General features: G+C 43.9%; 1 protein-coding gene across 1 annotated transcript in view; it reads left to right on the plus strand.

The window, feature by feature from the left end:
• The first annotated feature begins 2423 nt into the window (after positions 1-2423).
• LOC121720766 (glutamate receptor ionotropic, kainate 3) overlaps positions 2424-12704 on the plus strand; it is a 108179-nt gene continuing 97898 nt past the window's right edge. Inside the window, exon 1 of the mRNA XM_042107174.1 lies at positions 2424-2767. Within this exon, the coding sequence (XP_041963108.1) occupies positions 2653-2767 (115 nt within the window). The 5' untranslated portion in view covers positions 2424-2652. The remainder of the gene's footprint in view (positions 2768-12704) is intronic.

The following is a 12704-nucleotide window of genomic DNA, read 5'->3' on the forward strand; positions in this document are numbered from 1 at the left end:
AGATTATGGGCAATTAATGGGCAGTGTTAAACACAATTGCATATCAATAGATCCATATAAAAACATATACTGTATCTTCTGTTTCCCACACTGCACTGACATGGTGAGATCAGGTAAACAGGTCGATACTGTCAGTAGAAAAGGAACTGTTTAATTACAGAATATATGACTATAACCTTTGGTTGTAAGGAGTACCAAAAAGAAGACTGTATGTACAGTAATAAGAATAATGCTAAAAATATGTCAGCCCAATGTAATGTAATGTAATGTAATGTAATGTAATAAGACTTCTCCAGCGTGAATGTATCATGTTTATCATGCACCCATAGGTCCATTAAGACGTGTGAACACAGAAGCATGTGTAAACAGTGAGCAGGCCGTACTATTGAATCTAAAGATGACATGCATTGCAATAAGTGCAACACTTTAGTTTTTCTGTCTGTATTACTTTGACATTATTAGGAATTACAGCCTGGAAGAAATGCCAGAAAATTACCATCGGCTACCCTCATTCAAGCCACTTGCTTTACCAGCCAATAAACTGGAGATGGAATTTGCATGTATATCTAGAAAAAAGATAATTGAACGCAATACTGTATTGTCCAATTTCATTCTTACTTACTACTGACCCATAAAATGAGCTGAACCCCTGCAAAAAAGGTATCCCAGTATATAGTTTATCAATGCAAATCTCTTTAATGCAAAAGGTCTTTGTATTCAGCTTCTGCTTGTTGCGGTTTTGTGTCCCATGCTTGATGTGATCGTCAGTCTTGTCCATTTGTAGCAGATGGCCCCCTGTCTGATTGCATGATGAACTGCGAAGGCGCCAATGAGTATTTATTCCAAATGCATGGCGACAGTAACAAAGTGGCCATGTCACGGAAGCGAATAAATACACTTATCATGCGATTTCATTACTCGAGCACAGTCGATATTCGCACACGACGTTGTAGGCTTTGAGGGTATGGTGGAATAACAGGGTCGGGTGGGGGTGGTGGTGGTGGTGGTGGGGGGGGGGGGTGACTTGCTTCTCTCCCGCCCTCTTTCTCTCTCCCTTTCCCTCTCTCCCTTGCTCTTGCCCTCCTCCTAAGTGATCACCATCATGTTTCACTCAGTGTGCGCGGCTGATGGCCCCACATAAAGCATGAAAAATGGACAGAGCGGGAGGCAGCAAGCCGTTTGCAGGGCTAATGTACTCATTGACACAGACAGAGTGGGCCAAATAAAGACGGTAAGCAGTGGGCTTTATCAATGCCCCCCCCCCCCCCCCTCCTCTCTGTGGCAGCAACGACTCTATTCCACAAGGAGAATTATGGCGACGTAAAGACCAATAATGTCTGGGCAGTCCTTGGTTTTGGACACCGTGATTCATTCCCCAATAGGCATAGTGACCTCTCAACTGCATGTTTACACCAGCGCTTCAGAAAAGAGGGGAAATGGACGGGCTTCTGTATGAGCATAGACGCTGTCTCTCTCTCTCTCACACACAAGATATTCTAGTGTGAACCATTTATAAAGAGAAGAAAACCAAACATAGATTGTGAGGGTAATCTGAGATCTTGCCATAATGTCATTATGACTGTCAATTTCTCACTTAACTTCTCTGACTTAACTATGGGATCAGTTATCCATACATCCTTTATCATTCATGATTCATACTGTCTGATTAGTGACAAGTGTTTCTGAAGCTATAGCTGAGTGAGCTGGGGTTGACTGCGGAGGCAGTTGGTCCTTGTATGTACTTTCCGTAGGCTACTCATGCTACCGTTGCCCATTGCTGATTTAGGAGGAAATGGCTTCCTGGGGCCTTTGATCACACCTGCGCTGTCTGCGATCTGGCACCATAGGGAGTCAGTCAAAAGGTGCAATTAATGTTTCATGGGTGTTTCCGTTTTTGGCCAGGCCATCTGCCCACCTTCTCTGGTTCAACTTGTTAAATAAAACAGTGCATACGGTGTATTCTTGTCAAGTGTAGGCTATTATTTTACTTACCACATCTTTTCTGATGCATAGGTACAAGTTCTGACATAGGACTCGAGTCAATATGAATAGTTACAATAATCTTAAAGTAGCCTACACAGTTGAAGTGCAGTGCCAGGCTGCATGGCTATGGTCACCACATGTTGCAAACGAGCGCTGACCTAATATATCATTTGGATGTCACTGTGCTAGCAAGGGCATTTTCTAAAAATAGATGAGGAATCTTCACGTGTTCTGCTTTACCGTTTGAATGTCTTTAACCGACAAAAGAGAAGGGGGGACTTTCTGGCGGGGAATAGTACCGCAGGCGCAGTCCCCTTCCACATTTGCACGGGATTCCAGCCCGGTTGTTGCGGTACCCGAGCCAGCCGACAGATAGCATCAGCGGTAGGAGGGGATACAGGGACTCCTTCAGGCTAATTGTAGCAGCCAACGTTCGCAGGTGTAACACTGATCCGTGTGTGCGAGGAGCCGGGGCTTTTTATCAGCGAACCGATTTGAGACTTGAGAGTGAAAAAAATAGAAAACTAGGAAAATGTTGCACCAAGTACAATGAGAGCAGATTTGTTGCAGACAGACAAGTCTACATATGACTCCCACCAACACATATTTGATGAGCAATTCTGAAACGTCTTTGGATTCTTAAAAAGTGGATCCCACTACTTCACAATCATGAGAAATACTTGGTTGTCACATCGAGGTGCGATTGTGGAATACTGGACAACGGGCATTGTGTGTCTTTTTTGGATTCAGTGTTCATTCGGGATGCCTCACGTCATTCGAATAGGTAAGAAAGCAACATATTCGTGCGTAAAGCACACTACCTTCCGAAAAAGAGTTTCAATGATTAACATGCATCATCAGCTATTGTTTAAAAACTGAGTCTATATAATTTCAGTGTCTTCTTTCTTTGCCTTCTGCTCGTCCTTCTTGAAATGAAGTAATGAATGTCAGTAAATGCCTCTAAACTTCTTTTGGTGCAGAACAAAATGCCAGTTAGGGAAAGGTCACCCGGAATAAAGTGATCAGTTGAACGTGGTGACCGTAAGAATGGTAAATTTGCTCAGCATTAACAAACCCAAACGTGTAACAGACTTCAAATACCTTCGTTTTGCGTCGAAAAGGCTAAGTGCTCCCTGTATGGCCAGGGTAGTGCAACATTTTGCTCCGGTTTTGTAGGTTGGTGAGGTAGAAAAACAAAATCATATTAGACTACGATTTACATACAAATACCTCTTCTCTATTTCCTCCATTTTGATAAAGTGTTTTAACTATGAAGCTATTATCTGAACATCGTTTGACGGGGTGCATTACGAAACTGTGGTCTGCAGGAGATGAGTTCCTATTTCTTCAAAATGTGACACTTTGTAAAGTAAACGAACGTTTTCTGCGAAAATAAAACATCCGTTTTGAACTTAGTAAGACATCCGTCTCTTGACAGAATTCGAGTGAATCATGAAAGAAAAAAAGTTTGCGCGTTAACGTCCTACCGTGCAGGTGTCACCATGTGTATTTTTCCACGTATTTCGTTGTACACAAGAACATCAACAACAACTTCAAAGCATCTCTGAGATTGATGCGAAGTTAAAATGTGATGCTGTCTCGCGTTAGGACTCACAAAGTCAAAAACATGGTAAATCTCTCATTGGGAGCGCGGCGAAGCGATGAAACGCGGAGCGCCGCGAGGAGACAGGGCTCGAATGGAGATCAATACGTTTTTGTCCCTAGGCAAATCACTTTTGACAAGTGGCCTGCCGCTATGCAGGACATTTACTCAAAATGTCATTAGAAGACATTAACACATCTCAACGTGCACTCGGAGGACATGGCAGCTATGCATTTCGTGGTGGACCTTAATAGACTATACCTCCCTTCTGAATAGGAGACTGCAAAGACATCAGCACTCAAAACAGCGACAACACATCACCAGTTATAGCCCTTCTCTCCGAAGAAATTCCATTTCAATAATGAAATCGATCATGATAATAACCCTGCTTGTCCAATCCGTCTGATTTTACAACGAGATATTTCTTCTATAATCTTCAATAGAAAATATGGGCAGCACATTATGTGATTTATGAGATCAATTTGGCAAATGCAGCTTTTACAGTGTGTTTTTCTGTTTATATATTCATACTATACATTAGGAATGAAACAGTCATTTTCAAACAACTGTTGTTATACAGACAGAAAATAACTGCTATTTTGATGGCCTGTTGTGTATTTCAGGTGCACATTTATTTGATCTGGGTTTGATTGATAGCTGTTTTGAGGGGAGCTTTCACTTGTGTGACATTCTAGAAGAGGTTTGTTTTGTCATGTGAAACACAGTGCTGGTCTTTTTTGCTTTGATGTGCTCTTGTAAAATGAAAGATTTTGTTATGGAGCTTTTCCTACTAGTCAGCTGCACATTCAACCGCATCCAAAAATCGACTTTGACAGGCTCTGTTTTTGACACAGAGCTGAGTCAAATCTACCTTGAAATGTGATACAGCAATGTTGTTATTATGTTTTATATGTAGGTGCTGGGAAGCTCTGTTTCATTGGTCGTGTATTTGAAAAAAATAAAAAAAACAAGCAGGGAAAAGAGAATTGAGAGAGAGAGAAGGTTGCTGACGGTGGGCTAGAATGAAAAAAGAAAGAAAGAAAAAAAATAGTCTCAAGCTGAAAAGTTGTTCCATTTGCGCTCATGTACTTTGCTGCAAGGCTCTGCTGGTGTGTGTGTCCTTTTATTTGCATATATGCTTTTATTCCCCAAATGTGTGTTTCACATCGCCTTACTTTCTGTGCCCTCTCCTATTTCCAAAAATGTGTGTAGGAGGGTGAGGATGCGAGTGTGTGTGTGTTTTTGTATAGATAAATGTGGATCTGTTAGAGGATTTCATACATGTGTGCAAAGTGTGTATTGGGGGAGAGGGGTGTGTGTGGCGCACACAGTACACACACGTGCTTGAAATTGGTAAAGTGGTGCGTAAAAGGCCATTCACTCTGAAACCACAAGAGGGCTCTGTGTAAAGGCAGCGATTGTAGAGGCCTCTGCGCCAGAGTCGCCCCAGCCTGGGTCGCCCGCATGCAGACGGGGACTCCGTACCAGATCCTCAGTGTGCATTACTGCAACATCACGCTGCTGGTCTGGGCGGATAAATCACACCAGTGGTGGTTCACGTGCAACAGAACCCTTCCCTAAACAGCAGACCCTTTCATGCTAAAAGAGAGGGTGGATAAAGCACGGAAGGGTGTTACATGATTCCATTTTATAACTTGGAGAAAGGAAAGGAGCAGCGATGTTTGCAATATATTTGAATTATTATTTTTTTGAAGACCCGATTTCCATATACAAGCTGAAAGGGTCCTTGTCCTGTTATCATTTTAGGTGGCACACTACAGTAACAGAAAAGAAGAGAGAGAGTGAAGCAGAGAGAGCATGTGTCGTATTGTGGATGGAGAGCAGGTTGTGAACAATCTCCTGTGTACAACTACTCGTGGGTACCATGCAGCGTCCGATGGTAGACCTCGCCATTGATTTGACTGTTTTTATTGGGCTTTTCACTGCGTCTGGAAGGTCAATCAGTCTCACTCTGCAGACACATAAATGTCCAAGGCAGAGAAGTCACCTTTTCTTTTTTTCTTTTCTAGCAGCCACCGTTTTCTGCTGTTTCATTGCTTGCACTTTTTTTTTGCACTGTAACATTTTGATATGTAAAATCACTCAACATTTTCTTTTTGCCCTTACATGTATTGAAGCAATGTTATATTCCAGATTGTTGGTGAAAATGTGCATTTGATATCACACACAGTGCCTTGTACACTGTCTAAAAACTCTGCTTCATACCATATTTGCTGTAATAAAAAATAAGAAAATCAAAGGTATATTCTTTACCAACACTTGCCAACACAAAGACATTTGTCCTTTGAACACTGAGCCTTAAGTCTGAGACTTCCTACGAACAAACGCGTCAGATGCTTTCTTTAGATGTCCAAGGCAGTGAGATTGCTGTGGAGTGAGTGATCCGACTGTGTCTGCCATTTTAAAGCTCATTTGGGTTTGTGTTACAGTAGCCTTGGCTCTTGTCGTTTCATCTCGGTCGGGAGGTAGACGATGGATTGAACTAATTTATAGCCTCTGCCCTGTCCTTTTTATTTTCTGAATGAGGGAATTTAGTGCCAGACAAAGATTTATTGAATAATCAATTGCTTTATCTACCTAATACTTAAAGTGCTTCATCATTGCCAGTTAATCAATCTGGCTCATGATTTTATGTCGGCTTTGTTTCTGTCATTCCAGTGGAGTCTGGGGGTGCTGGGAGTTTTCATTCGTTCTAATTTTATTTCATTTAGGCAGCCGACACAAGGAAGACTTACACAGATGCACACTGATTGGGTCATTCATCAATCACGTGTCATCTGTGCAATAAATTAAGTAGCAAGTAGTGAGTAGAAATCAGGAGGATTTATGAATACACACACAGACGTACAACGCATGTACAGAGGCTCTCAGTTGGGGTGTAGTTGGTTGTATTTGAAACAGTGCAGACTTCCTCATTGCATATTCTTTTCCTATTATGGTATAGAATATAATTGAATTAAATAGAATGGAAACAGAAATACGGAAAAATCTTGTCTTATTCTCATTTGCTTGCGGATTAGATTTAATTGTTTTCCTGCAAATGTAACTGAACAGTTTCTTAGTCATCACTAAGAAGTGCAAATGATAAACTCATGGCTACATTTGTAAGCTGTTTTGTTTGGTGGTCACAAGAGATATGCAGACTCTGCCTATTCAAATTTACAGAGGCCTCTTGTAGCATGCTCTCTGAATGGGAATATGTTATCCCCATGAATTCTAAAAGACTGGCGAGGGAATAATCCAAATGGCTTTCCTGTAGTTGTCGCTTCTCGTGGCGTTGGAGCACTCTCACGCTTCCGCGAGGACCCCGACACCGTGACTGTCTATGTGTGCAGTCTCACGAGAGGAAGGAGATTAGGAACAAACCCACTCCGACGTGAACTTGGATCCTCTTCAGTGCGGTTCACGTAAACAGCCCATCTACCGGTGACCTTGGAATCTTTCAAAATAGATTCCGAGCGCCATCATCGCAGCCGGAACATTTTATTTATAACACAGGCAGCTCACGAGAAGCTTAGGTACAGTTAGCCAACAACAGCAAAAAAAAGATAGGATGAGAAAAAAAGGATAGGAAGATGAAAAGGTCTTGGTAGTGCAAGGTGGAACATCACAAGTAATTCCCCCATTAAGACAGCCATCAATTGTTCTGGGTAAATAAATATTTAATTTTCATGTAAATTTAATCACTGTGGTGACAGGAGCCAGCGCCGCGCAGGCAGCCAGAATGCACCAGGGCAGCAACGCAAACGCTGCGGCCTTCAAGGTGCTACTCTGCATTTTAACAAAGCCAAGGTGTGGGTCAAAAGGGAGGTCAGTCTGGAAGAAAGAAAGGAAGCCTTTCATGTTGAATGCTGAGGCCTGTGTTAGGACAGCACACAGGTGTGGCATGGGGGGGGGGGGTTATATGGGTGGGTTTCTATCTCAAATCAGTGTGTTTGTGTGAGGCTGGTAGTGAAGTACGTGCTTGCGGACCAGAGGGAGCACAATCTAATTCACACATACTGTGTTACTGGAGTGGGTGGGGAGGAAGCTGCGGTTGTTCACGTGTAAATTGAAAAACAGTGAGTTGAGTCATGCATCACATCATCACAGAACATGATCATTCAATCATGCACACACACACACACACACACACACACACACACACGAACACACACACACACACACAAACACACACACACACACATACACACACACACACACACACACACACACACACACACACACAGAGAGAGAGACACACACACAGAGACACACAGTTTGCACATTCATCATTTATACCATATAGCGTAGGCTATCACAGACATTACTAGCATATACGTAGACGCGGCTCCCACACATTCACACACACGGTTTTTATTCACACAGATGTCAGGTTTAACCAAATCTCGGATCACAATCCACTTGAAATAACAATCACATGCCCATGGCTTGGCACCGTATACTTCAATATAAGCAATCAGAGAGAGCAGCTGTTTCATCCCGTTCTTTTGGCCTGCGTTCTAATGCAGCATGTCCTGTTCCCATGTGCTCGCTGGAGACATGGCTCGCACCACTACGCAAGTGACGTCTAGTCAGACGGCGTGGATCCTGGCCAGATCTAATAGCCACTAATCGAGGAGCCAAAAGGTTGAGTCAGACCCCTCACAAATGATTTTGTCCTTTTTTCCCCTCTGTCTTGTTTTGTTCCTGGATGATCAACAAACCAAATTTGGAATCATTCCTAGCTTCAACCTCTCTATGTCTTCTCCCTCTCTCTTTCTCTCCCTCTCTCTCCCTTTCTTTCTCTCTCTCTCTCACACACAAACATAGTTAGAGAGGAGGTGTGCAGGGACCACATGTAGTTCATGATAGAATAGTGTCACACACAATACAGTCTTGATTTGTACTGTGCATATACTGTAGATGACGTCTTACACTGAGTGTAGCAGAAAACAATCTGTGAAAAATAAGGACAGACACTCCAATGTGTAGTGCATTTGCAGAGATGAATAGCCTGTTGTGTGTGTTGTGTTGTGTATGACCTTAAATCACACAGATGAGACAGGAGCCTCATGTCTGCTTGCTCACTACGTGGGATCAAATGAATTAGCTCTAGCGAACTACAGAGGTTTCTGCGACATCCATAACTGAGAGGCACTCCATAATGCAACTTACGTCGTCAGTGCCACAGAACTTCTGGAGAAGCCCCCAAGTCATTGAGCCGCGGCCAAAAAAGCAGGCGATAAGCGCAAAGCCATCGCCTTCTGAAGGAGGGCCTGGCGCCGGGACTCAGTAACAGCTTGTCTCCTCGTCATGTGGGATCGGAGCGTGTCCTCCCTCACATACATAATTGACTCTTCCATTATGAATCATCAGCGTCATGAAGTGGTACCCAGTGGAGAGTGATGGGGATGAAACAGCAGCTCCAAAAGAGGATGCGCCACAACCACAGCAGGCCCCCACCACCACAAGCACCACCACCTCCAACACCATCACCAACACCAACCGCACACACACACACACACACAGTCGCGGCTGGTAGCCTCATAGTGCTCTCCAAACAGATGGTGTTTTCATATCGGAGTACAAAGTGTGTGCTCCATGGTGAAGAGGTCTGAGGGGAACATATGCTCCCGATGATTATTTAAATAAATTAAAAAAAGTGTGGCCGGGCACGCCGAGGAGACATGCTGACCTCGGTGTCGCCGGGGAGACGCAGCGAGTCGGCACACGCTGGTGTGGCCAGTGCTTTGAGTGTCCTGAAATTTGAAAGCTTTGTTTTCCTTTCTATTTGGTGTTTGTCTTCCCCCTGCGATGTGATGCATTGGGACTTGAGAGATGTGTGTGTGTGTATGTGTGGGTGGGTGGGTGGGGGGGGGTATTAGGAGGTGAAGAGGAACTTGATTGGAAGAGATAATGTTGCTCATTCCTGCCTGCCCGCTCCAACTCGAGCCTCCAGAGATGGAATGTCATTATTGGAGGATGTGTGCCCTTCCGGATTTGACAGCAGCTGCAAATTCATAGGTTGTCAGTGTTGTTCTCTCTCTCTCTCTCTCTCTGTCTCTCCCTCTCTCTGCCTATCTCTTTAACTCTCTTTTTCTGTCTCTTGCACCCCTCCCCCTCTCTAATTCTCTCACTGTCTTTTTTCTTTCTTTCTTTCTTTCACACACACACACACACACACACACAGACACACACAAACACACACACACACACACACACTGTCTATTTTGTTGGTGTCGCTTTACCACGCTGCAGAATCAAATTTCATGTTCTTCCCATTTGTCTTTATTACGAGCCTCTGTCTCCCCGTGCTGTGGCCTCCATTGCCCAAGTGCAGGCTGTGTGGAGGAAAGTCAAATAAAATTAAAGTAGTCAAACGGGAACCCTCAACCCTCAGCCATTTTATTTCGTCATGGTCACGGGTTACACAGACATGTTTAACTGGCAGTGACAAGGATATGGGCATTTTAGCTGAAGCGTTTTTTCCCCTTTCTCTCTCTTTTCCTGGGAGCTTTTCAACAGCATGGCCAGACTCATGCACAGACAAACACACTCACTCACACTGACACATAGACAGACATACACATGCACGCACGCACACTCACATTGACACATAGACAGACAGACACACACACACACACACACACACACACACACACATACACACAGCAGGTCTTCTACAGCCTGCCTTCTGTAAACCAGTGAAAGGGAGAGTCGTGAGCAGTGCATGCAGAGCACTGTGGACTCTCGTTTAGTTTGTTAATTAGCTCAAACCTTTTGATCCCAATTTAAAAGCCTGCCACGTTGCTGCGCTTGCCTCTTTTGTGCATTGCCCCGAGCAAGATAAAACGGCTCTTTTTTCCCCCTCTTTGCCTTTCAAATGGCTCGTCATTCCAGGACTACCCACTGCCCCCCCCCCCAGCCTCCCACCTCCACACACACACACACACACACCACACAAGCCTTATCCGTGCCCTGACACGAGCAGCAGCAGCTACGGCTGCTGCCAGTGTAACTGCAGGGCCGCACTGCTGTCCTCCTCGTTACAACCTTTCCCACAATAGCAGACCTTTCCTGCTTGCCAGCGCTAATCAGGAATTAACACGGAGGTACAGGCTAGAGCAGCGGCGGCAGCGGCAACTGCTTCAGCGTCAGTGGCCACAATAGCGAGCTGGATTCCATGTGAGAGAGAGAGGCGCTGTGAGTGGCCAGATGTCGTCGACCTCCATTGTCGCAGGCACACAGGAAATGTCACACACTGTTCTCTGCCTGTGCCTCTGAGCAACAAGAAGAAGTGTGTGTGTGTGTGTGTGTGTGTGTGTTTGTATGCTGGGATGGGGGGTGGCAGTGTTGCCTGCTAGGCTAAGGAATAAAAATAGTCCATGCCTATTTTAGGAAATATTTCACAGAGAACCTCTATTTCATCCGTTTCAACAAATCTGTTTGTTTGCACTCGTTAACCAGTAGATGACCACATCTGTGCCTAACACTTCTTTATTGTAAAGAAAATCAGCTCTGTACAGATGGCGCCCCACCTACTGTACCTAGTCAAAACACATCACACTGCCATAATAAGAGAACAAGGTTGTTATTTTCTGGCACAGTCAATGTATTGGGGCACTGTTTTGTTTTTGTGAGAAGATGAGAATGCACTCGGACATTGCAGTAGCCTGTTAGGAAGGCAGTGGTTGACTAGGCGGGTGCCCAGTGAACTCATCTGAATGCCTGGAGATGTGGGGCATCAGCTAAATATAGCAAATGACTGACTCAAGGCACACACTGAATGCCACTTGTTGTTGATGGATGACAACAGAATAGTGTGTGCAAAGAATGTTGACATCTTATGGTGCCATGAGGCTATATACCAATAAGAAAAAATATCAAAAAATAAATGTCCAAAGGATTGTATGTTCGTTCTGCTTCTTTTCCTTGGTTGATGACCAGATGACCCTGTGTTAAACGATAGTCGTATCAGGGGGGCAGTTGGCTGCAGCAACAGACATTTCACATTTGAAGAGGCCTCATCTTCTCCTTGAAGATATTGGCTAGCGCAAGTGGCTTCTGCCGACATCTGAAGAGAGCGATCAGCTTCTTCACAGCTCCCCTCTGGTGTTTATAGCATTGTTTACAGAGCTGCAATGGAACAAGTCATACAATCGTATAAATAAACAACAATAAACAACAACCATAATACAGAATGCTGGTGAGAGAGGATCTGTGTGCAGAGCCATGGCTTTTTCTCTGTGTTAACGCAATCAACATGACTTTGTGAAAGGCTTGGTTTAGGCGCTGTCACAGACCATTTGGAGTTCCGCGGTGGGTTGTTTGCATATTGCTTTATCTTCCAATAGTGGTTAAAAGTTCACTGGCACTGACGTCAGTCGGGCGTGAAAATCCAATCATTTGAAGCAAAAAGCCTTCTTTTTCTACCCCAGAGTGTTTTCTACAGACCTGGTATCACAAACAATATTACAAAAATGTATGTATGATACAAAAAAAACAGTGGGTGTTGTATGATTACTCTGAATAGTGCATAATGTTGAGACAGATTAATTAGCTGAATTAATTACTATGGTGCTAATTGCTTGACATGGAAGCCAAACTTGAGATCAAGAAATTTGCATGAATAATTGGAGCAGTTCATCAACTAGTATTATCTGGTGGAAATAAATAATTAACACGGAGAATAGAGGTAAATGATTTAATGGCACGAATATCATGGCATTCCACTGAATAGATTCATCAGGGCTGCATTCAGATATTAGATTTTAATTGAGCTCCTCTCTCCTCCGCACTGGCTTAGAGGCATCCCTTATTACCGGTATGTGTGTCTCCTCACAGACAGTCTGTTTAAATTGGACTTCACATGTAATTTGACAGGACAAAAAGGGTGAATTGTGTATTGTGTGGCTGGTGAGAATGTGTCTACATAGACTGTAAATATACATATGCAATTGGATTTTCTCACGGCGCCACACGTGGCCTAATTTGTCTCATCTATTTTAAATCAGCCGCTGCGTATCCCTTGAAGAATGAGTCAGCTAAGGTCTGCATGAATGGGACGTGCTCTAAATCCATCTCAGGTAGCGGCAGACTCGAAGCTGGCAGGAAG

Source organism: Alosa sapidissima, chromosome 10 (assembly GCF_018492685.1).
Source record: "Alosa sapidissima isolate fAloSap1 chromosome 10, fAloSap1.pri, whole genome shotgun sequence".
In the NCBI taxonomy this organism is placed as follows: Eukaryota; Metazoa; Chordata; class Actinopteri; order Clupeiformes; family Clupeidae; genus Alosa; species Alosa sapidissima.